The sequence below is a fragment of the Salvelinus fontinalis genome, unplaced genomic scaffold (genome assembly GCF_029448725.1).
Source record: "Salvelinus fontinalis isolate EN_2023a unplaced genomic scaffold, ASM2944872v1 scaffold_0074, whole genome shotgun sequence".
Lineage (NCBI taxonomy): Eukaryota > Metazoa > Chordata > Actinopteri > Salmoniformes > Salmonidae > Salvelinus > Salvelinus fontinalis.
The window spans coordinates 370,690-395,584 of NW_026600283.1; the positions used below are offsets into that span (position 1 = coordinate 370,690).

Below are 24,895 nucleotides of genomic sequence, written 5' to 3' on the forward strand. Positions count from 1 at the left end.
AGTGTGGTCTCAGTACTATGATAGGGTCTAAAACCAGATTGGAGCGTTTCGTATACATTATTTGTCTTCAGGAAGGAAGTGAGTTGATGAGAAACAGCTTTTTTCCAAAATAATTGAGAGGAATGGGAGATTCGATATAGGCCAATAATTATTTTCATTTTCCAGGACAAGGTTTGGCTGTTTCAGGAGAGGCTTTATTACTGCCACTTTTAGTGAGTTTGGTACACATCAGGAGGATAGGGAGACATTTATTATGTTCAAAAAGGAGGGTGAAGCACAGGAAGTAGCTCTTTCAGTAGTTTAGTTGGAATAGGGTCCAGTAGACAGCTGGAAGGTTTAGAGACCATGACTATTTTCTTGAACGTGTGGAGATATACAGGATAAAAACACTTGAGTGTCTCCATTGATCCGAGGTCCTGGCAGTTCTGTGCAGACTCATTATAACTGAGTTTTGGAGAAATACACTGATTCAAACAGGAGTCTGTAATTTGCTTTTTAATGATCATGATCTTTTCATCAAAGAAGTTAATGAATTCATCACTGCTGAAGTAAAGGCCATCCTCACTTTGGGAATGCTGCATTTTAGTTAGCTTTGCGACAGTATCAGAAATCTATTTTGAATCGTGTTTTATTCTCCTCAGGTTGTAAATGTAGATTGAACGAGCAGCATTGTAGGCTTTTTGATATTGCACGGTACTGTCTTTCCAAGCTAGTTGGAAGACTTCCAATTTGGTGGAGATTTGGTCACTCGTGTAACCAGGAGGAGAGGCCTCATTTAACCCAGTATATTCACCAGTCTTGAGCCATGTTTCAGTCAGGCCAATCACATGAAGTTTATGATCAGTGATTAGTTCATTGACTATGACTGCCTTGGAAGTGAGGGGTCTAACATTAAGTAATACTATTTTGAGATATGAGCACAGGCGGCTGGTGGCACCTTAATTGTAATGGCTATGATCCCGGAACGGAATAAAAGGAATGGTATTGAGCACATAAAACACATTTCCATGTGTTTGATACCATTCCATTTACACCATTCCAGCCATTACTATGAGCCGTTGTGGATGTGAGGTATTATCACAATATCTTTCAATAATGACAGGAATGGAGGAGGTCTTTATTCCAGTGAGATTGCTAATGTGAACACCACCATGTTTAGTTTTGCCCGACCTACATCGAGGCACAGACAGGGTCTGAATGGGGAAAACTGAGCTGACTACACTAGGCTGGCAGGCTGGCTGACAGACTACTGCCTGGCCTGCACCCTATCTCATTGTGGAGCTAGAGGAGTTAGAGCCCTGTCTACTATGTTGATAGAGAAGATGAGAGCACCCCTCCAGCTAAGATAGAGTCTGTCACTCCTGAGCATGCCAGGCTTGGTCCTGTTTGTGTGTGAGTCCCAGAAAGAGGGCCAGTTATCTACAAATATATTTTGGGAGGGACAGAAAATAGTTTTCACCCAGCGATTGAATTGTGCGAGTCTGCTGTAAAGCGCATCACTCCCCTGTATACAAATTCCCAGTTGCCCATCATTTTCCTACCATGGCTTGAAGAAGAGATCTAAGTGACTTTGAAATAGAGGGCTCAAAAGAGTATAGGGGGTTTAAAGGGTGTGTGTGTTTCTCAGTCATCAGATCTCAACCCAACTAAACACTTATGAGAGATTCTGGATCAGCGTTAAAAACTATCAACAAAACGCCAAATGATGGAATTTCTCGTGGAGTAATAGTGTCACATCCGTCCAACAGAGTGACAGATACTTGTAGAATATATGCCATGGCGCATTGAAGCTGTTCTGGCGGCTCGTGTTTCCTATGCTGGTGTTTCCTTCATTTTGGCAGTTACCTGTATGTATGCTGAATAAAGGTCTTATTCCAGATTGAAGAACTCAAATGTATTTAACTTTCCCTTGGGGCCTGGGCCAGTCATGATCGGACAACCCTTGAGCCGTCCAGACAAATCTCTCGAGACTTTAACAGCGGAAGGGGATCCTCAAATGACAAGTCATGTGATCTGTTGCTGACAAAAAAAACAACTGAAAACCGACGGTCCTTCGGCGTTTGAAGACGCACACATCTGTCGGGGGTCGATCTGATCGCTAACATGCAGAACGCCATTAATTCCGTAAAAGGAACAGCCCTTGGTGTAGCCGAGTTTTTTACTCCAGTGCTGAAGGTAAGCTAAATTAGCGGTATCGCTAGCTACTGTGGATTGCTATCACTCAGCAGTGACGTGTAAGATGCTAACATGCTAGCATGCGTTATCGGGAAGACTTCCCTCAAGTGCTCTCAACTTGTATTATGTAGCTACAATTCGTTGTTTACAGTCCTATTGCAGTGTATAATCTCAGTTTATTAAATATTTAGAGGTCTCATGGCGTTGATGACTGTCTTGTCAATGTAGTTAACGTTAGCTTCGCATGATTCCAGTTAAGCATATTTTAAAAATGTGCCAGTCAATGTTTAAGACCTTCAAGCAATTAAGAATGGAATGTCTAACCTCCTCTGTAATGCAATTGCATGCAGGCAGTCACACACGTTAAATATACCAAACTGCCAACTCAACAATAATATTACTTCATTATTTTGTCTGATAGGAATCCAAATTCAAGGAGACTGGGGTTATCACCCCAGAAGAGGTGAGGAAGTTGTCTTTCGTATCCTTTGTAACTGAGTCACTTTAAAAAGCCCAACAAGTCACACGTATGTAGACTTTCATCATTTGGGCAAATAAGTGCAACTGAAAGAGGTTTTGGAGAAGTTTGTCATAATTCCAAAAAGCCCCTTTCCCCGACCCACAGTAATTGTCATCTGTCTGAACTATTACAACTTCCTATTAAATCTCTATTTTCTCTCCATTAGTTTGTAGCTGCTGGAGATCACCTTGTTCATCACTGCCCCACATGGAAGTGGTGAGTGTCCGTTGGAGTAAGATTGATACTCAACCCAGGACATGGGTTGGCTCCATCCAAGTCAATTCTGAAATTGAATTACACTCTTTTGAAGAAATGCCCATGTTCTGATGTCCAGTTCAACTAACAGGAATTGAAATTGCCTTTATCCCACCTCTAATATGATATTGTAGTCAGCTAAATTGCACTTAATTTCTCAAATCTAATTAGTCTGATATGAGCATGTAATTACTCTGGATGGATGTTATGCTGTCTCCAAATATAGCATCAACTACAGTATGAAGTTTTGACAGCACAGTAGTCCCAGATGTTACATGTTTATTCCCTCCAGGGTGTCTGGGGAAGAGGAGAAGGTGAAGCCGTATTTACCCAAGGATAAGCAGTTCCTATTGACTCGCAATGGTAAGAACTGTGTGAACTCAAATCAAATTAAATGTTATTGGTCACATACACATGGTTAGCAGATGTTATTGCGAGTGAAGTGAAATGCATGTGTTTCTAGTTCTAACAGTGCAGCAATATCTAACAAGTAATCTAACAATTCCACAACAACTACCTAATACACACACATCTAAGTAAAGGAATGAAATAAGAATATATACATATTAATATATAGATGAGCATTGACCGAGCGGCATAGGCAAGATGCAATCAACGGTTTAAAATACAGTGTATACATATGAGATGAGTAATATTATGCAAACATTGTAAACATTATTAAAGTGACTAGTGATCCATTTATTAAAGTGTTGCTTTCTCTACAATACTGTTACTTGTCCTTATTGTTGCTTTAGTAATGTATATTTTGTGTGTGCCTACAGTTCCCTGCTACAAGCGCTGTAAACAGATGGAGTATTGTGATGAACTGGAAGCCATCATAGAGGAGGATGACGGAGATGGAGGATGGGTCGACACCTACCACAACTCAGGTTGGACACTTTAGACATTTCCTGTGACTATGGTTCATTTTCTTGGGTCTTTTATGTTGTAGTGCAATATACCTTCATTTATTGATGTGCTGCAGAGTGCAGTTTCAGGAATACATGATAAATAAAGTTAGCTTTTGGGTTTGTTTGTCCAGGAATGTTATATTTCAAATTGATATTTTAGGTATAGGGGGAGTTACAGAAGCTGTACGAGAAATCTCATTGGACAACAAGGTAAATTTGATGGACCATTTACGTTTTGTTTTTGAATCCTAGTAATCTGCATTGATAATGAATGTTTCCAACTAACAACCTTAGATTAATACCATTGCAGACGTCTTAAAATAGTTGTATTCCTTTGTTTTGAAAGGACATGAACATGAATGTGAACTCTGGTGCTAGTGGAAACGGCGATGATGATGATGATGATGATGATGAAGACGAGGCAGCAGATATGGAAGGTGTCTACTCTCTACTCCTCAAGGAATATTCCAAAGATTTGTTTAACTAAACCAAGATAGACCACAGCCCTTTGTTTCAAACGGGAACAAATGAGTCATAGTGGGCAGAGCCAAGCACAAGCAAGCGAGATCCTATTGGTGCGTTCTAGCACACGTGCATATTTCCATTAGGGAACACCTACTCTGAAGTGGGTTTGTGCAATAACTCAACTTGCCTTTGCACTCCTAAACAACACAATTTTTAAAACTTTGGCAAAGGGTAAAGTATACAAAACTTACTTGATTATGTTTGTAGCATATTTTTGTTTTGGGAACAGAAAATTGAATTGAGATCAAATGTGTAATCGATGAGAAAATTAGCAGAATGTCGGCCAAAATCCATCTTGTTCCATCTTCTCCCACTCCCGGCCGCTGGGCTTCCTCTCATTACCATATTTGGTAGGGAATGGAAACTCCAAGCGGATGCTTCACATTTATGTCCGGTGAAATATCTGTCTCATTGTTTACGTGGTTATACTTCACTAGTTGTGATGTGTTTTGTCCTATTTCTGTTGTATTTTTAACCCCCGCAGTAGGCCTTTTGGTAGGCCGTCATTGTAAATAAGAATTTGTTCTTAACTGACTTTCATAGTTAAGTAATGTAATGGTTCAGTTTGTCTTGTTCTGTTTTTTCAGAGTATGAGGAGAGTGGACTATTGGAAACAGATGAGGTCAGAAGTTCACAGTATTGTTGTACCTTTTATTGTACATTGCTTCCGTTTCCAGGAAGTGTCTTTATTCCCCATTTTTCACTTCATTTTTTTTCCCCCTCATATGTCTCTAGGCCACCCTGGACACCAGTAAAATGGTGGACTTGTCTAAATCCAAAACGGGAGAGGCTGGGAACGATGACATCCTGCAGACTCGAACGTATGACCTCTACATCACATATGACAAATACTATCAGACTCCTCGACTCTGGCTATTTGGATACGATGAGGTAACACACTTACTGTACGTTGACTCTGTACCGGTACCCCCTGTATATAGCCTTGCTACTGTTAATTTATTGTTGCTCCTTAATTATTTGTTTTATTTTTTACTTCAGTTTATTTTAGTTTACTTTAACACATATTTTTCTTACACTACCTTAAGCAACAATGCAGTTAAGTAAGGTCTACACCTGTTGTATTCTGCGCATGTGACAAATAAAATGTGTTTGATTTGTAAACTAGCTCTCAGCAGTACAGAGTCAGCTTAGTGTAACTGGGTTTCTAGGGTAGATTAAAAAGTGCATCCTATGTGCACAGTAACAAAACATGTTGGCATTTAGATACTGCTGTGTCCTTTTGGATTGCATTGTGAATATTACTGAGGATGTAAATCCCAAGATGCGTTCTTACAGCTGAGGAAGAATGATGTCTTTGACTTACCTGGGAAGCCGAGTTCCTGCATTCTATGTTCTGTTTACCATTTCCCCTCTCACTCCTACAGGACAGACAGCCCCTGACAGTGGATCAGATGTACGAGGACATCAGCCAGGATCATGTGAAGAAAACGGTCACCATCGAAAATCACCCCCACCTACCACCCCCGGCCATGTGCTCTGTGCATCCTTGCAGGTAAAAGCAAGAGGTCATGAACATTCTTTCAGTGACTCAAAATCGGAGGAGTGCTGCTCTAGGATCAGGTCCCCCTTCTATTCATTATAATCTAAAACTGATCCCACATCAGAACTCCTATTCTGAAAAACTTTGAGTACGGATCCGACTGTACTACTCATCGAGGGAGCGCTTATGGTCCTGTAAACTAATGTTGCCACTTCCTGTTTTCCAGACATGCTGAAGTGATGAAAAGGATCATCGAGACGGTGGCGGAAGGGGGAGGAGAACTTGGAGTTCATATGCATCCTTTAAGTGAATTGTCGGCTCAGCTGAAGTCAAGTGTTTTTAATGCAGCTTGGTGATTTAAGTGTATGTATCATTATGTAAGGGATAATCGAGGGCCTATGTGTTCTATGGAAAATAATGAACGACTTTACACAGTTGCATTAATTTCCAGGGAACGAGTTGATTATTCCTTTCATACCATGGCTATAATTTAACAAATGTGCTGCTTGAAATGTTTTTATCATCCACTGAAGTAGCTAGCAAGATAACTAGATAACTACAGTAGTTGTCTTGGTAACCAAACAAAGAAACCGTCAGTCGTAGCTTGCTGTTATGAAAAATCTAATTCAATGTTTTCAATTCGACTTTTGCTTTCAAACGCAGCTCAAACACGGTAGAATTCAATGGCTATAGTTGAATTCTAACGTGCTGATATACTGTGCTTTATAGTGAAACCAGTATTCAAAAATGCAATGGTATAATTCAATGTAACCCAAGCTAAGGTGAGATGTAAATAGAAGTAATCTTGCCAATACTGTTTCTCTTCCATTCTTGCCTACACATGATTCCTTAACTTCATGTTTCAGGTATCTGTTGATTTTCTTGAAGTTTGTCCAGGCCGTCATCCCCACGATAGAATACGACTACACAAGGCACTTCACCATGTAGCTCCATCCTACAGAGGTGTAGGCTACTCTTGCAAACATTTTTGAGTGTAGGAGGAATCTGTCTTCTGGCTGGCAGCGTTAGTGGGGTATGGAATGTTGTCTCTCGGAATGACTCTTGGAGTATTCTGGGTACTCTGACCCTCTGTGTGGGAATAGGATGAATCGCTGAGGGGTTGATGGGTGTATACAGATGTTGGTAATGCTGTAATCCCAATGATGTAATGGCTTTATGTGGTGACTGATCTCGCAGTGTTTTTGTCTGGAAGATTCTCACTCTGTACTTGGCAAATGCCCAGCTCTGTCATAAACAACCATTCAAATATAACTATATTTATTTTACATTAAGTCACTGACAGATAGGCTTTCAAGTTTTCTCCATTTTGTTTTTATAACCACACATCTTTTTTTTACCATAGTAATGGTGCCACTAATGTCCTCTCAAATGCTTACCAATTAAATGTTGTTGAAAGAAATCGAACAAATGTTTTGTCCACTTTGCATTATAGCTTTTTCAGTGCGATGTGCTGGACAAATGTTTGGACCTCTTTACTGGTTCAGACCAATGCCAGTTTGTCTTCATGGTTTATTGGGCCCAGGACCATCGTTGGTTCCTGTAAGTGAGGTTGCTGTCCTTTTTTTTTTTTTTTTTTTTGCTGCCCAGCTCTTTTTTTTTCTTTTTTTTTAACCCTGCTCCTAGTTCCACTGTCTTGTCCTGTAGAGATGACGTCATGATTGTGTTGTAGGAATGTGAGCGTTACCTTTTTGTGTGATGACATGCAAGGTTACCTGTATCACCAGATTATTCAAAGACACGGTATATCATCAGGAGTTTGACTGCGTCTTCTCAAATATATAAAGACGTCAGTTCTGCACATTTGGCTAAGGGTCTGCACAGTGCATTCATTAACTATAGTACTCTTCTCTTAACAGTATGTATAACTCACTCATTAATGCTGAAATATTGACTGTAAAATGTCTGAGTAACTGACTCCAGAGTACTTTCTTTTCCCAAGAATCAGCTGGACAGGTTGTGGCTCTTTCTGTTGATCCTACAGACTCCTTGTGTAACAGCTGTCTTAACACACGGAACATTTTTAAAGTAATGTACATTTATATCAATAAAAATCCCCAATATGATGGATTGTATACATTATGCCGTTATAAAACTACCTACCACTGGGTGAATGCCATTGAGATCATGCATTATAAAGCACATATGGCATCTGAAATTAATTTATTTTCTCAGCAAATTGATAGCTAGATTAAAATGTATGCATGGTTTATGAATACCTAAGGTTACGTAATGAGTTTGGAGCCAGACTGACTGTTCAAATAATAATTCGTATTTTATTTAAACTTTTATTTAACCTTTTTTGACAGTGAGTCATTCTGAAACCAAGGTCTCTTTTACAAATGAGCCCTGTATACACATCAACGTCAATATACACATCAATATTAATGGGCAGAATCTGATTTAGAAAATGTAATATCACTTTGGTAAGTATACCAGCCTGTGTGCCTCATTTCAAAGAAAAAATGGTCACTTATTTTGTTGCCTTAGAGACGAACCCCCTCGTTGCTCTCATTTAATTGGCCGAAGGTTCTGTCGTCATTTTACTGCGACTCACAAAATTTTCACTTGGTTTTCCATATTGCTGTCAGATCAATCTACTAGCGACTATGGTGCGTGGAGGTCACGTTTTGGTGTGTTTTTATTTTGGTTGACATGTCTCAACTATATCCCACGATCTTACTTTGTGTTTATGGATTCTTCTCTAATCTCCGACCTTCTGAGCCTTTCTTAACTGCGTTTTTGATGGGCCCTGATAAAAACCTTACTGAAACAGAGGTAAGTGGAAGGACGAGCATTAGCTTCTTGTTCATTGTGCAACAAGCAACTGCATTTAGCTAGCTAAATCTACAAAATAACGTATTGTTTACATGGGAATATCTGTAACGCTAATGAAATCATATGCTAATGTTATATATTTTTTTTTACATTTCTTTATATCACCAATATAACGTTACAGCCAAGAGAACCGTTGGCTCTTCTGTAATATTATCTTACTAACATTGTTTCTGTGTCCTCGTGCTAATCCAGTTTGACTGCAATCCTTGAAATATTTTCTTAATAGGACCACTAGCTCATGTGGTCTCAAATCCTTTGAAAAAAAGTCTCAAATCCGGAAATAATTGCTTTCCCCTTGTGGCACCAATGAAGAAAGTTAGCCTAGTTAACTAATATGGAGGTTACTTATTGCTTTGTAATAGTTAAACAGGCAGCAACCTTGAATATTAGCGTTACATCACATTTTTGTCCATTGGAAGCATTTATTTATTTTGTCCTTAGGAGTGAATTACAATAACATGGCTGACGTTGTCTACTTATCCTCTGTCCACAGCTTGTAAATGAAATCTACCCAATATGGACCTATTCCTACCTTGTGTTACTCTTCCCAGTCTTCCTGGCCACGGACTACCTGTGTTACAAGCCTGTGCTGATCCTGCAGGCGGTGAGCTTGGTCGTGACCTACGTTATGCTAGTGAAGGCCCAGGGCGTGCTGGCCATGCAGCTTCTGGAGGTGTTCTTTGGCCTTGCCACTGCCACAGACATAGCCTACTACTCTTACATCTACAGTGTGGTGGAGCCGGCCCAGTACCAGAGAGTCACTGGCTACTGTCGTAGTATTACGTTACTGGGCTCTGCCGCTGGCTCGCTGGCTGGGCAGCTGCTAGTGTCTGTGGCTCAGATCCCGCTGCTCTACCTCAGTATTATCACATTGGTGTCGGCGGTCTTGGCCTTCGTGGCGCCCTGGTTTTTGCCCATGCCCGGTAAGAGCTTGTTCTTCCATAAGAGCCAGGGGACAGAGGGGGAGAAGCCGGTGCATCAGAACAGCAGGGTTCCCATGGATGAAGCAGAGGACCCTGAGAGCAAAGTACTTCTGAAGATTGATGAGGTCACCATGGTGAGCTGCTTTTTTTTTTTTTGTGATCTTTTTATTGTTATTGGTAAGACAGGTCACCATGGCCTCTTTGAAGGACTGAGTAGTGTTGTTGTTGAACCATGTTGCAGCTCTGAGTTAAAACCATTCATTGTTGTTTATTAATTGATGTCATGCAACTCTGCTGTCCCAAATTGAAAGACACTAGATTGACACACTCCTGATTGACACCATTGAATGTTGCAATACTAGAGCATTTACAAAAAAGACATTGAACTTAAACCTTGCTTCATCACTTTCAGGAAGCTGTTTTTTTCAGAGCATTTGAGTCTGTTGATTCTTACGCAAGTTCTTACTCAACTCTGTGTACAATTTTCTTCACTCAGGTCGTGACGGCCAGTGATGGTGGTGGTGCTAGCAGTGGCTTAGTGGACGTGTTAAGGATTCTATGGGAAGACTTCCTGCAGTGCTACTCATGCCCTGCCCTCCTGGCTTGGTCGGTGTGGTGGGCCCTCTCTACTTGTGGCTACTTCCAGTTGGTCAACTATGTTCAGGCCCTGTGGGAGAAAGTCCTGCCCTCCCAGGAGTTTGAGATCTACAATGGATACGTGGAGACAGTCTCCACCTTGTTAGGTAAACTTGATGAAGTACCGTTTCAGATGAATTAGAACCTGAGAAGATACTACTTGAACTGATTAAAGAATAGTCTTGCGTTACCGTACTTCCAGGTCAGCCTGGAAGCAGAATCTAATCAAATAAGAATGCACATTTTAATTTCAATGCATGTCCTGTTTGTCTGCTGACTGATCACGCCCCTGGTGTCTGTGCTTAGGTGCGTTAGCAGCCTTCGGGGTGGGCTCCATCAAGGTCTCCTGGGCAGTCTGGGGAGAGCTGGCTCTCTGCATCTTCTCAGTGGTCATGGCTGTGGCTGTGTACCTCATGGACACCATCAGGAACATCTGGGTGTGCTACACCTCCTATGTGGTCTTCAGAGCCACCTACATGCTGCTGATAACCATCGCTACGTGAGTAGGACAGACAGACATCCTGACCTACATGCTGCTGATAACCATCGCTACGTGAGTAGGACAGACAGACATCCTGACCTACAGTACATGATATAACCATCGCTACGTGAGTAGGACAGACAGACATCCTGACCTACAGTACATGATATAACCATCGCTACGTGAGTAGGACAGACAGACATCCTGACCTACAGTACATGATATAACCATCGCTACGTGAGTAGGACAGACAGACATCCTGACCTACATGCTGCTGATAACCATCGCTACGTGAGTAGGACAGACAGACATCCTGACCTACATGCTGCTGATAACCATCGCTACGTGAGTAGGACAGACAGACATCCTGACCTACAGTACATGATATAACCATCACTGCGTGATTAGGACAGACAGACATCCCCTGAAAACCATATGATGTCCAGGGATTTAAAGTTTGTTATTAATGTTTGGACTCAATTGTATCATTGCTGTAGGCTTCTACTGTAGCTAGCTGTCTACCTATGATATATTAACTGTGTTCAATTTCATCTTTCTACTGTGTATTCAAACTCCACCTTTTATGTTTTAAATTGTATTTCTAAAGACAAACTTTTGTGCTCCACCAGGTATCAGATTGCTGCCAACCTGAGTATGCAGCGATATGCTTTGGTGTTTGGGGTAAACACTTTCATTGCCCTGCTGCTTCAGACGCTGCTTACTGTTGTGGTAGTGGACTCTGTCGGTCTGGGCCTGGACATTTTCCCACAGGTAACTTATCTAAAGACAATACTATCCATGATGTTTGGATGTAAAATATGTTTTGTTTTTAAAATTAGTCGTATTACTGTTTCAACACTGATGCAGCTTGATAAATATTTTCTCTCTCTCTCCGTCTCAGTTTCTCATATACGCCAGCTACTTCGCTGTGATCGCAGTGATCTTCCTCATGGCCGGGCTGTACAAGCTGGTGTTGAGGAGAAGATCCCGGCCAGCGGCCCAGCCTCAGACTGATAGTAGAGAGACTGAGTCAGACTGCCTTAGCAGAGACTCTCCTCCCCTCAATGAGCTGCAGCAGATCACAGGGACATGACTACCTGTTTATGGTGCAGTACTACAAAGAGGAACAAGTCAGGACCCAATTCCATTTAAACTCAGTCAATTCAGGATGATTTGAAATGGAATTGACCCCAACCGTGGTCATCACACTATGCAAGTGTGTTGTACTCCTTCGCTTGCTCAAACACATCATTCATGGATTGGGTGCAGGCCTAAAAACACTTGCAGAGTGTAACATTTTAATGTTTATATGATTGCCTTATGGGTTTAATGAAAATGTGTAGTTCGCCTATATTTAGGCTTTGTTTGTGATTTCCAATTTCTTTTGTCACACAAAAGCTGTATTTGTGGTGTATGTTACATAGTCTACTATCTGATTTTCCCACTTTAAATCGTTGACTTAACTACCAAAGTAAGTCAATGGATAAGCAATAAATGTTAGTCTGAACTGCTAGAAATATGTTATGAATTGTTAGAGTTCAATTGTTGCAAGAATAGCTTTTTATAAAATGTACCCACTGAAGCATCGAATCAAATGTCGCAAAGATTTGATTGATCAGCAATAGATTGTCAAGTGTCTTAAGATAAATATGGCCATCTAATATCTAGCTATAATATCTATCTAATATCTATACTACGTATTAACCATACATTCATGGGCCAAAAATTAAACTCATATGTAAGTGATTGACATGGAGTTGGAGGCCATATTTACAGTATATTATTGTATTATAATCACTGGCCTTGAATGTAGGTCTACTACTGAAGTGGTTCAACTATACTGTATTAATACAAATTAGCTTCTTATTTTTTCACTATCAATACAAATCCCAGTAGTTGGAAGGCTGGAAGCTGTGCAGATGACTGAAGCTGATGTTCTGAGAGCTGATTCAGTGTTGTCCGTTGGTCACTGAAAGACCAAAAGCACCTACAGTACATGTTATAACTTACCGGTTACACAACATGCTGCCTCTATATGTTACAAGAGCATCCCCTAAAATAGTAAAAAGATTAGCCTCGTTCTGTTTTCTTTAGTCATAATGAGAATCTTCTCATCTTCAATCATGTTGGTAACATATTTATTTCATGATACTAAGGCCTGGATTCAATCAGATCAAGTGTTAACCGGTGCTAGCTGAAACCCGCTAATCGAAGTGTATATTACATCTCACATTCCAGTGTTTTAACTTGTAAACAAGGCTGCATGGGATTTCTCTTTTAACGGGACTCCATGCAGCCAATGGCAAGGTCCGCTTTAGCTATTATACTGGGAGCAGCTTGTGGATTTGACAGCTCTAAAGCAGTTCCACCACCGCCAAAACAACCGCTATGCAAATGTCTGCTGAAACAGGTAGGATTGAATAGAGCACCTAGTTATAGTAGGCTTTTTACGGATCAATTAATGTTTATTTAATATTTTTACAATATGTTCATTTTGACTTCACAGTCACTACATTCTCTCCAGTCTTCCCTGTTTTTGTTCTTGTGTGTAATGTTTTTCAATAAACAAATAGTTTTGTAGTATGAAATGTGGGACATTTGTTTCTTGTTTCTGAATACAAACATTTGTGCTCATGTCACCAAGCATGCATGGTAATATCAATATGTATGTAAAACAACAACTCCAGTGTTGAGAGTTTGCAGCAACCTGGTTCTGGTTACATAAATATACAAATGTAGCTTCTAATCCAGATACTGCAATACGTGCACTTACCACATGTCTATGTAATTAGTACTGTAAGTACCTAGTAATTCAAAAGTGCTTCCTTATTAACATTCAATTAGCCATTTCAGAAGGAAGAACAGGGTGATTTATTTCAAGCAAATGTGTATATATCTATATTTTAACATTCTTAACATTACCATTCTTAAATTAAACACCTTCTCTTTGGTAAACAAGCACATTGACAACAGTCAGAACTGAAGCCGTCGTTGCAGAGTATCAGGAAAAGCCACAAAGTAAGATGAAATGCGACTTCTCACAAAAAGGCCTGAGGTTCACAAAGTACAGAGGAGAGCAACGAGATACCATCTAGAGAACACTTCTCCTAGCCAGACGGAGAGGCTGGACACCTGAACAAAATATAGAAATAGGTAGAAAACATTCCTTGATCTACATCTGAATATAAAGTATATTTATAAAATCAACACAACCTCTTCTAGTGTTCTATAACCTACACTAGGTGAGGTCCAATACTCCAGTCCCCATGGTAACATTACCACTATAATGGCCACAAAGTGAATCCAATGAGATAATATGTAGTTCCTACTTCACACATTCAACAGTCCAGTATGGAAGCTATGGATAGGGCTACTCGTCTTCCTCATTGTCCTCAGACTCTGTAGAGGAAAGAAAGAGATGACCAATGTTACCAGTCAGTGACTGCTGTTATAACACATGTTATAACCACTTAAGATAGACTCCATAGCCATTCTGTATCCAGGGTTATCACTAGGGATGCCGGGTGGGAAGATTGTGTGTGTATGTGTGAGGCGCTCACCTGCTGTGATGGAGTGGTTGAGTTGGGCCAGCATCCTCAGCATGAATGAGGCAGGTACAGAGATGGTGTTCCTGGTCTCCTCCAGCATCAGTTCATTACGGAAGGTCACCTACAGGACACACAGAGCACCAGGTGTCAGGAGATCAGAGGTTCCAATGACTTCATCAATGTCACTATGATGAGAGCCTTTCTTTCCTCCACACACGTGTTTGATTGTAAAGCACACAAATCAGTGGAGGCTGCTGGGGGGAGGACGGCTCATAATAATGGCTGGAACGGAGCGACTGGAATGGCATCAAACACATGGTAACCACGTGTCTGCTGTATTTTATACCGTTCCACCTACTCCACTCCAACCATTACCACGAGCCTGTCCTCCCCAATTAAGGTGCCACCAGCCTCCTGTGACATGAAGACATGTATTTATGTCACACCTCTTCAGCGAGTACTCTGTTGAATGATGGGGATTCCTCCATTGGTGACCAGATCTTGATGTTGGAATCTATCCCTGATGTGGCTAACACTGGAATGAACAGGAACATTCAAAAATGAATATACGGGTAACTGACAAAATAAAGGAAACTCCAACATAAAGTGTTTAAATAGGGCGTTGGGCCACCACAAGCCAGAACAGCTTCAAAGCACCTTGGCTTAGATTCTACAAGTGTCTGGAATTCTATTGGAGGGATGAAACACCCTTCTTTCAAGAGTAATTCCATCATTTGGCGTTTTGTTGATGGTGGTGGAAAACGCAGTCTCAAGCGCCGCGCCAGAATCTCCAATAGTGTTCAATTGGATTGAGATCTGGTGACTGAGACGGCCAGGGCATATGCTTCACATCGTGTTCATGCTCATCTAACCATTCAGTGACCACTCGTACCCTGTGGATGGGGGCATTGTCATCCTATGGGGGCATAGGCATGTTGGCCAAAATGATGGCCTGCCCAGCATATTTATACATGACCCTAAGCATGATGGGATGTTAATTGCTTGTTTTGGCAGTTACAGTGCATTCAGAAAGTATTCAGACCCCTTCACTTTTTCCACATTTTGTTCCGTTACAGCCTTATTCTAAAATTAATTAAATTAGAAATGTTTGCAAATTTATTACAAATAAAAAACAGAAATACCTTATTTATATTTTTGCACGTCAGAGCAAAAACCAAGCCACTTTGAAGGAATTGTCCGTAGAGCTCTGAGACAGGATTGTGTTGAGGCACAAAACTGGGGAAGGGTACCAAAAAATTTCTGCAGCATTGAAGGTCCCCAAGAACACAGTGTCCTCCATAATTCTTAAATGGAAGAAGTTTGGAACAACCAAGACTCTTCCTAGAGCTGGCCGCCCGGCCAAACTGAGCAATCGGGGGAGAATGGCCTTGATCAGGGAGGTGACCAAGAACCTGATGGTCACTCTGACAGAGCTCCAGAGTTTCTCTGTGGAGATGGGAGAATCTTCCAAAAGCACAACCATCTCTGCAGAATTCCACCAATCAGACCTTTATGGTGGAGTGGCCAGGCGGAAGGAACATGACAGCCAGCTTGGAGTTTGCCAAAAGGCACCGAAAGACTCTCAGACCATGAGAAACAAGATTATCTGGTCTGATGAAACCAAGATTGAACTCTTTGGCCTGAATGCCAAGCGTCATGTCTGGAGGAAACCAGGCACCGCTCATCACCTGGCCATTACCATCCCTACGGTGAAACATGGTGGTGGATAAATCCATGCTGTGGAGATGTTTTTCAACACCAGGGACTGGGAGACTAGTAAGGATCGAGGCAAAGATGAACGGAGCAAAGTACAGAGAGATCCTTGATGAAAACCTACTCCAGAGCTCAGGACCTCAGACTGGGAAGAATGTTCACCTTCCAACAGGACAATGACCCTAAGCACACAGCCAAGACAACGCAGGAGTGGCTTTGAGACAAGTCTCTGAATGTCCTTGAGTGGCCCAGCCAGAGCCCGGACTTGAACCCGATCTAACATCTCTGGAGAGACCTGAAAATAGCTGTGCAGTGACACTCCCCATCCAACCTGACAGAGCTTGAGAGGATCAGCAGAGAAGAATGGGAGAAACTCCCCAAATACAGGTGTGCCAAGCTTGTAGCGTCACACCCAAGAAGACTCAAGGCTGTAATCACTGCCAAAGGTGCTTCAACGAAGTACTGAGTAAAGCATCTCAATACTTATGTAAATGTGATATTTCAGTTTTTTTTTTTTTATATACATTTGTCCCCCCCCCCCAAAAAAAGAAAATGGGGTACTGTGTGTAGATTGACGAGGAAAAAAACGAATTTAATCAATTTTAGAATAAGGCTGTAACGTAACAAAATGTGGAAAAAGTGAAGTGGTCTGAATACTTTCCAAATGCACTGTACCTGTAAAATCACAGCCTTCAAGCCTTTGAGTTGTAAGAGCCAGACTGGGTGTTCACTAAAACCACCTTCAGTGTGAGACTGTCAGAAGCAGTGAACTCACGTGGTTCGTAGGGGTGTGGCTGCAGACAGTTGATAACGTGCTGGTCTGCCTCCAGCAGCATTAGGTGTTCCCCTGTCTCTCTGTCCCAGATGAAGATATGACCACAGTCTGAGCCGCTCAGCACAAACTGGTCACCCCAGAAACAACACTGATTGGTCTATAAACAACAACAACAACAAAAGCTTGAATGAGTATTCCACATAGCTACTTCTCAATAACTAAAGCATTGTATGTTAAATATAGCTGACAAGAAGTTGAAGCCGTTATCACCACATATTGCCCAAGGTCCCCCTCTGGTGGACTAAATCATTAATTCAAGCTTGTCTTAATCCTCAGTACTGTTATACTGTGCTGTACCATAGTCCTGGAGTTACGGTGGCCCTTGTAGATCTTTTCTACTGAGGGCTTCCCGATACGGCGAGTCTCGCAATCCGCCAACTCTTTCTTCTCTTTCCGCCGCCGAAAAATCTCCTGGATCCGCGCAGCAGCAGAGCGCCTTTCGGAGGGATATACAACATGTCTGTAGAGTCATTCAATCCAATCAAAGTCAAGCCACATGACAAGTGTAACTTCTGTATCGCAGCTTTGATTGAATGCACTGAGCAACAAGGAAACGCCCAACATCAGCATGCCAGTTCCTACTGTTCTATCAACGTTATTTAAACTACTGATCTGACACATCTATTGTTAGTGATGAAGAACTCATGCTTAGTTGTTGTTGCCATGGCAAATAATTACCTGAGTACTCTTTCCCCTAATTCTGATCCTCTCAAATTAAATCTATGGAAGGAAGGGAACAACACATCCACTTTAATAGCCAGACATGACTCTAGTAGTTCAATGATTAACTGTGTAGGCCAGCTATGTCTCAGTCAATGCAATCATAGTACCATACCTTTGCATCCATTCCCCAGGGGGCTGTGGTGTGGGCTCCTCTCCCATGCCCCCCACCTCTGACTGATTGAGGGATGAGATCTGCCTGGTGTCGGACACCTGCTCTGGGCTCCTGATCCGCGGGGGTTCCCCCTGGTCGCTGGCGCCACCGCTGGAGATGTCCAGTTGGATGGTGCTGCTAGTGGTGCCCTGGTCGCTGTATGTCAGACTCAGGACTGGTTCCCCAGGAGGCGGTTGGAGACTTCCTGTCCCCATGCCACTCCTACGGCTCCCCGGGCTCTCCATGGAGGAGGAAAAGCTGGCTGTTGATGTTGGTTGAGACGGGGCTGGATTCCCTAGCACCAGAGCCTCCTGGTGATGCCCACTACCTTGTGGAGCTGCTGCAGGGTCTACCCTGGGTCGTGGCTGTGGGCGGGCTCCTCTGTTGTTCTGGGCCTCGCTGGCGTCCTCAAACCAGCGTGACAACATGTCTGACATCCTCTGCATCAGAGACACTCCAGGCCTGGACTCTCCTACAGGAGGAAGAGGGTTCAAAATCCATCATATTACTCATAGAAAGTGATGTGAAAGTTTACATAATCTAATAATATCATGCTTATGTATAATTGTATTGTGTGTTAATGCAATATATCCATGCAATATATCCATGCAATATATATATATATATATATATATATATATTTTTTTTTTAAATGTAACCTTTATTTAACTAGGCAAGTCAGATAAGAACAAATTCTTCTCTTAGACCACTGCACCACTCGGGAGAAATAGGACAGAGTGAGAGTGCACTTCTGTCATCGATAGCACACGTGTTGTGTCAGCTGTGCGTTTAGGTGAGTGGGGACTTAGTGGGGCGGGGAGCATCTCTTACCATCCCTCTCCCTCTCGCTCTCTGGCCGTGACAGGGGTCCAGTGTCTGACCAGTCTCCTCTCAGACGCAGACGCTTCTGCTGAGTCTCCTTCTGCTAGGAGAGAAACACAGTGACATTTCACCACTCACAGCACAGCACGGGCACAGGCCTGACCAAAATAACCTCCCTTTCCCTATGGCTGAGACCCCCCACTCCCCTCCTCTTCCCTCCATTGGGGGCTCACATTCCCGGCCCTCACTGCCAGGTGGCTCTGGCAGGCGATACCAGGGGTCTCATACACAAGAAGGAGGGGGACAGGGAGGTTCATCTTAGTGCACATAGGTTACACTAGTTCTGTGGTGTTTGTACAGGAACCGTGACGTTACCTGGTGTTGTATGTATCGAGTTCTGCACAAAATATGCTGCCTCACCCTGCAGATTACCCAGAAGCCCTCTGGCTTATGTGTTCAGCAGCTGTGTGTGAGAACACAGCTCAAATGCCTTTCCCAGAACAGATTCAGACAGCAGACCGTTATCTACTGGTGAGGCAAAAATAGCCCAGAGATGGGACAACACATCACCCCCTCTTGTCAACACACACACACACACACACACACACACACACACACACACACACACACACACACACACACACACACACACACACACACACACACACACACACACACACACACACACACACACACACACACATACACACACACACACACACACAGCATGTCATGTGGTAGAAGCTTCCAGAGACTGGTGTGAGCGCACAGATGCTTCCAGAGACTGGTGTGAGCGCACAGATGTTGTGTAAACACAAACTACATTCAATATTTGAATCCAGTCTTTAGTTCTGTGATACACAGTAAGTGAGAGGAATGTTCTCACCTTGTTATCCTGCGATGGTCCCTTCAGCTCGCGTCCCTTGTCATCTTTAGGGTCAAACAGGTAGAGATAGTCTGAGGCATAGCTGGCTAGCACCTCCCTGCCGTCCCTACTGTAGGCCAATGAGGTCACGCGACATGACTTGTTGACCAGGTGCCTCGGTACGAACCTCGCACACATCCCTGCCACCCCACTTCCTGTCTGGAAACCTGCAGAGTGGATGAGATGTATATAGGAAATTATTATTTTCCATACAGACCTTCAGAAGAAAATGTTATTCTCACCACTGAGCACAAAGACAATCAAACAGTGATTAACTATGTTATGTACTGTGGTAGTAGGATTCCTTCAAGACGACTGATATTGATTGAATTATTAGTTCATTTTTAGTTATGTGATTGTCTTGAGTTAATAATAATAATTATTATTATCTGGTCGGTGCTTGATTATATTTGTCCTGTTTCACACACGTACATTCTACACGTACATTCTACACGTGTGAATTGGAAATGTGTTTTTAGCATATCCCAAGTTCCCCTGAGACTCTCAGAGGGGTCACAGCCAGGGGCCACCATTATCAACAGCGACCCTGGAGATGTTACCCTGCTCAAGGTCACGTCAAGACATTTTTTATCTTATCGGCTCCGGATTCAAACTAGAAACCTTTATGTTACTGGCCCAACGCTCTAAACGCTAGGCTACCTGTAGCCGCCGTTGAGGTTGTGCATACCTGTTGCTATGGTACCCAGCATTCTCCTGTCATAGATACGGACTGAGCTGTCAGAGCAGCCAGTAGCCAGATAGAAGGATTCCACAGGGGATATGGCCATGGATGTTACTGCTCGCCGACAGTCAATCAGGATGTCCTAGTAAAAATAAAAGTTAAAGAAAACTTCATAAAGGGAACTCTGACATCGCTTGTTTGAGTAGTAGGTAAAACTGCTGGTAAAAATGGTGGCGAAAAGTCGTTAGTAAAAAGAAGTTGCCTTTATACATATGTAACTACATATTAACATGGTAGTAATAACATCATAGTTACATAAGAATTGTTCATTTGCCTGTAATAGAGTTGAGCTGTACTGTCATAACGCAAACCTACCTTTTTACAGTTAGTTTGCCAGCAGCCAGGAGAAACTCGGACATCAAACCAACGGATTGTTCCATCCTCTCCACAGGACAGGAAAGAATGAGGGTCGCTAGGTACCGTCAATATCTACCAATAGAAATAGACAGGTTTAGAATAGATATAGAACCTGCTCTGATTGGGCCGTCAAACAGAATTAGAATTCCTGTCTACTGATATATGTTCTGTGGGCTTTAGAATAGATGACTTTCACTGCAGCAACATGCCAAGGACTTATTTATGGTCCACATACCAGTCCTACCTTCCACAGCAATAACAGATGTTGAGGTAAATGTGATGTAGATGGAGATGTGATAGATTGGATACATTAATCAACTCTCTTTATTGAATTACACTCCGATGGTGATAAGATTCAAATGCTGGATAACACAGACTCCCCCCCCACCCCCCCACCCCCCACCTCGTAGGCGGCACCATTATGACAGTGGTACTGCAACACAGGGTCCATGTTGGAACCCCTCTCTACGTTGGTGAGGAAGATCTTGCCGTCGGCTGCTGCGGACACGATCATTCTGTCGTTGGTTTGGGGCATGAACTTGGCACTGAAGATATTGGATCGATGCCATGATGTAATGGATGCCTTGACCTGGAGAGTGGAGAAATAGTGGAGGACTTTATATTGGCACATATATTATCTCTCTGTCTCTTCTGCGTCCATTTGAACAACAGGTTGAAGCATGTGTTGTGCGGTGCCTTGATCATAAACAATGTTTTGGCCAAAAAAAACATCTTACTTTCCGGCTATATGGGTTCGTGATGACCAATTTGTCATCATCTGATCCAGATAAGATGTATTCTCCTGTGTCGTTCCAGCATATCGTATTGACCTGTCATGAAAAACAATAACAGTTTGAAAACACAGGATATCATACAATTATCACACTGCACTTACACTGTTAATCCCTTCTGTCAGGCATGTTGGTACTTACAGAGCCCGCATGGACATCAAGAGTGGCTTCAAGTTTCAGCCTTTGAACAAACTCTTTTCTTCCTACACGAAATCATTATGATACCATAAGAACAGTTTTAGGTATCCCATAAGGTAGTCCCTTTAACACAATTAGTATTTTATCCAACACAAATGTTTAAATACAATAAGTAGTCTTTGTAAAGTATGATTTTATATAAAACACTGCTAATAAAAGAACAGTCTGTCTTAGATCAGTTCCTAGCGCTATGCTGTTGTTAAACATGTTACTAACAAACTGACACATACAATGACAATAAAGTAGTATTTACACCATTTGTACATAACACATTTAATGAAAACGTTTGTCTCACCTAAGTAGTTACTCCTTGTAAAGTTGTTTATTTTGTTGGAACCGATGGTGCGTTTCCTAATATCCCAAATTAGATTGTTGGTACAGGGCATGGTGTCGAAACACTGTCGGCCTCACAAACAACACACTTTACGCAAGTATTACTGAAATATCTCCACCGAAAAAAAGTTTAAGTCATGGTGTCTGACAATTTAGGCTACAAATGAATTTCTTTCTGGACTCTTCTTCTGTTTTAGTTCAGTCGCTACAATTGTCTCAATTTTGTATCGTCGTCTGGCTGGCAGACTTTCTCGAATGAACAAATCTATAGAACACACTGAAAAGTTTCACGTTGGTCTGTCATGAAGAAGGTCGTGCTGATGGTATGTAGCCAGGGAACGTGAGCACTGCGCAGGCCCAGATTACCCCCTCACACAACTCCTTGTCCCTCCCTGTTTTGAGCCCGCTACTTCTTGAGCCCAAATATATTATTGAACTCTTTGTGATGATCGGCCTGTGAATTAGCCTGTGATAGTATGTGTTAGTTTTGGTCAAGGACAAATTATTATGGCAGAAATTAGTGCCTAGATAATAATAATAATAATAATAATAATAATAATAATACATTGAATTTATAAAGTGCTTTTCTTTGAAAAACAATCTCAAAGTGCCACAGTATTTATATAATAACCTTATTATAATATTATAATAATAACCATAGATTCTAGTTTCATCAGACAGAAACCACATCTTCCTACCTGTGTTAAATCCATTGCGTCAGTTGATCATGTGTTTCATGTCAATTGAAAGTGTGTCCAAGAGTCAGTGTGCCTGGCTTCAGTTTATTTTTTACATTGTACCATTTCCAATCACGTGTGTAATTCTTGGAAAGTGAATTAGGATAGGCTCACTGTTCCCTACCAATGGCAGTGGTTGTGGGGCGGAGTTAACGTTCAGTACATCCCCCCCTCCCCAATAATAGATGATTCCATCCAGTAAGCATCATAGATGACAGCCATGCCTGCTGTCAGCTAATGGTTCACACAATCTATTCTGTCTGATCAGTTCAAGTAGCCCAACGACAGGGTGTACCGGTGGTACAATAAAGCAAGTCGCATATAACTTTGATTCTAAACTGTTGGTGCCAAGTTTCAACAGTCACCAGACATGGCTTTAGTGGGAGTTAGAGCTTCATACCACAGGATTCTTAACCAGATAGAGCTTCTACTACCTGGTAAACTGAGACCCATTTACAACCATCCTGCAGGTAAGAACATGATCAATATTACAGCATCAGGTCCTACTAACCTGGCTGTATCACTCTCCTCATGGTGTCTATTGGTTCATGTCTCCTCATGTTGTCTATTGGTTCATGTCTCCTCATGTTGTCTATTGGTTCATGTCTCCTCATGTTGTCTATTGGTTCATGTCTCCTCATGTTGTCTATTGGTTCATGTCTCCTCATGTTGTCTATTGGTTCATGTCTCCTCATGTTGTCTATTGGTTCATGTCTCCTCATGTTGTCTATTGGTTCATGTCTCCTCATGTTGTCTATTGGTTCATGTCTCCTCATGTTGTCTATTGGTTCATGTCTCCTCATGTTGTCTATTGGTTCATGTCTCCTCATGTTGTCTATTGGTTCATGTCTCCTCATGGTGTCTATTGGTTCATGTCTCCTCATGTTGTCTATTGGTTCATGTCTCCTCATGGTGTCTATTGGTTCATGTCTCCTCATGTTGTCTATTGGTTCATGTCTCCTCATGTTGTCTATTGGTTCATGTCTCCTCATGTTGTCTATTGGTTCATGTCTCCTCATGGTGTCTATTGGTTCATGTCTCCTCATGTTGTCTATTGGTTCATGTCTCCTCATGTTGTCTATTGGTTCATGTCTCCTCATGGTGTCTATTGGTTCATGTCTCCTCATGTTGTCTATTGGTTCATGTCTCCTCATGTTGTCTATTGGTTCATGTCTCCTCATGTTGTCTATTGGTTCATGTCTAAAAGTCTCCCCATTTTCAGAATACACTTTCTCAATATTTAGAAAATGAGATAAGATAATGTATCATTATCACCTCTGGATGTATTCTACTCTTCTATTTGGTAAATAAGAGTGATGTTCAATATAGTGGGACTGTGACTGTCACTAACCTCACCCTTATGAAGTACATTATTTAATGGACAAAAGAATGAGTAAACTTACAGTAGCAGTATATCGGGGTTGGTGAATGGACCCCTGGTCACGAGTGACCTCTGTGATGGGGTCATCGTCAATAGAACAAACATAGTTTTATTATAGTAGTGTTGGAATTGTTTCAATGTGACTGGAGGAGTGTGTAGCTGATTATAACTTTGAGGTTAATGAGGACAAACAGTCTTGATGCTGCCCAGTCTGTCTGTCACATGCAAACTATCTGAACGTTGATGAGCTAGTACACAGGGCTCTTCTTCCAGTCCTGGGGAGATAACAGAGACGGACTGGTCATAGGGCAATTCTGGCAAATGCCAGATGGGCTGGTCCATCTTTAGCCTGGTGGGCCTGTCAAAATTGTGAGTTTTGACAAAATTATAATTATTTGGCTAATATCTGGGGTCTCAAGGGGAAAAATGGGCCTGTGTGTTAGAAATGCTTGGGACAATTTCTGGTCCCAGTCCGTCCCTAGGAGTTAGGGCTGATCTCTGAGCTATAGAAGAGTGGTACACAGAAGGTTGTTCCAAGCAGGGGTTCTCCATTCCTGGTTCATGGGATGTTGTTAATAAGAAAATAGGTTGGCACCATGATAAAGCAGAGAGATGTAAAAGCACAACACATTAATAACAATCTATAGTTGATAAAACAACCAGCCTAGCTATCAAATAGACAAGAGAAGGGAAGACTATGAATGGACAATAGGCGTGTAACTAAATGACGTGCATGCCACTACATGCTGGCACTCTTCATTAAATTATCCCCCTTGGCAAGTTTTCAATTGGCACGGCATTGAAGTACAGGCAGGGGAAGGACAGAGACAAGCTGAGGGCACCAGAATGACAACAG

General features: G+C 42.0%; 3 protein-coding genes across 6 annotated transcripts; 2 read left to right on the forward strand and 1 right to left on the reverse strand.

Moving 5' to 3' along the window:
* Positions 1-1,974: 1,974 nt before the first annotated feature.
* Positions 1,975-7,971, forward strand: atg3 (autophagy related 3). The gene is made up of 12 exons (XM_055911626.1): positions 1,975-2,175; positions 2,597-2,638; positions 2,862-2,911; positions 3,243-3,313; positions 3,733-3,840; positions 4,022-4,071; positions 4,208-4,298; positions 4,974-5,008; positions 5,122-5,277; positions 5,772-5,899; positions 6,114-6,182; positions 6,754-7,971. Exons 1-12 carry the CDS (start codon positions 2,104-2,106, stop codon positions 6,833-6,835), a joined length of 954 nt encoding a protein of 317 aa, XP_055767601.1. The 5' UTR covers positions 1,975-2,103; the 3' UTR covers positions 6,836-7,971.
* A 469-nt stretch (positions 7,972-8,440) lies between these two features.
* LOC129842919 (thiamine transporter 1-like) lies at positions 8,441-13,371 on the forward strand. The gene is made up of 6 exons (XM_055911625.1): positions 8,441-8,683; positions 9,237-9,800; positions 10,163-10,409; positions 10,609-10,801; positions 11,413-11,554; positions 11,685-13,371. Exons 1-6 carry the CDS (start codon positions 8,561-8,563, stop codon positions 11,874-11,876), a joined length of 1,461 nt encoding a protein of 486 aa, XP_055767600.1. The 5' UTR covers positions 8,441-8,560; the 3' UTR covers positions 11,877-13,371.
* Positions 13,372-13,630: 259 nt separating this feature from the next.
* LOC129842918 (DDB1- and CUL4-associated factor 6-like) lies at positions 13,631-22,454 on the reverse strand. 4 transcript variants are annotated; one of them, XM_055911622.1, is made up of 15 exons: positions 21,884-22,454; positions 21,532-21,593; positions 21,337-21,429; positions 21,003-21,188; positions 20,558-20,671; positions 20,189-20,324; positions 19,462-19,667; positions 18,585-18,675; positions 17,715-18,225; positions 17,558-17,599; positions 17,177-17,339; positions 16,820-16,976; positions 14,778-14,866; positions 14,344-14,452; positions 13,631-14,182 (listed from the first exon to the last, which is right to left on the reverse strand). In XM_055911622.1, exons 1-15 carry the CDS (start codon positions 21,972-21,974, stop codon positions 14,154-14,156), a joined length of 2,079 nt encoding a protein of 692 aa, XP_055767597.1. In that variant the 5' UTR covers positions 21,975-22,454; the 3' UTR covers positions 13,631-14,153. The 4 variants fall into 4 exon arrangements, with proteins under 4 accessions (XP_055767597.1, XP_055767596.1, XP_055767599.1 ...); XM_055911621.1 differs by having other exon boundaries at positions 18,585-18,678; XM_055911624.1 differs by having other exon boundaries at positions 17,177-17,315; positions 21,884-22,453.
* Positions 22,455-24,895: the final 2,441 nt, after the last annotated feature.

Bases quoted from the DNA above. Each gene is read 5' to 3' on its own strand.
- LOC129842919 (XM_055911625.1), top strand. From the start codon at position 8,561: ATGTCTCAACTATATCCCACGATCTTACTTTGTGTTTATGGATTCTTC. The intron at 9,801-10,162 runs GTGAGCTGCTTT...TTCTTCACTCAG, and splicing joins AGATTGATGAGGTCACCATG to GTCGTGACGGCCAGTGATGG. The intron at 10,410-10,608 runs GTAAACTTGATG...GTCTGTGCTTAG, and splicing joins GACAGTCTCCACCTTGTTAG to GTGCGTTAGCAGCCTTCGGG.
- LOC129842918 (XM_055911621.1), bottom strand. From the start codon at position 21,974: ATGCCCTGTACCAACAATCTAATTTGGGATATTAGGAAACGCACCATC. The intron at 16,977-17,176 runs GTACAGCACAGT...TGTTGTTTATAG, and splicing joins ACCGTAACTCCAGGACTATG to ACCAATCAGTGTTGTTTCTG. The intron at 14,183-14,343 runs GTGAGCGCCTCA...TTTCCTCTACAG, and splicing joins CAACCACTCCATCACAGCAG to AGTCTGAGGACAATGAGGAA.
- atg3 (XM_055911626.1), top strand. From the start codon at position 2,104: ATGCAGAACGCCATTAATTCCGTAAAAGGAACAGCCCTTGGTGTAGCC. The intron at 2,639-2,861 runs GTGAGGAAGTTG...TCTCTCCATTAG, and splicing joins GGGTTATCACCCCAGAAGAG to TTTGTAGCTGCTGGAGATCA. The intron at 5,278-5,771 runs GTAACACACTTA...TCACTCCTACAG, and splicing joins GGCTATTTGGATACGATGAG to GACAGACAGCCCCTGACAGT.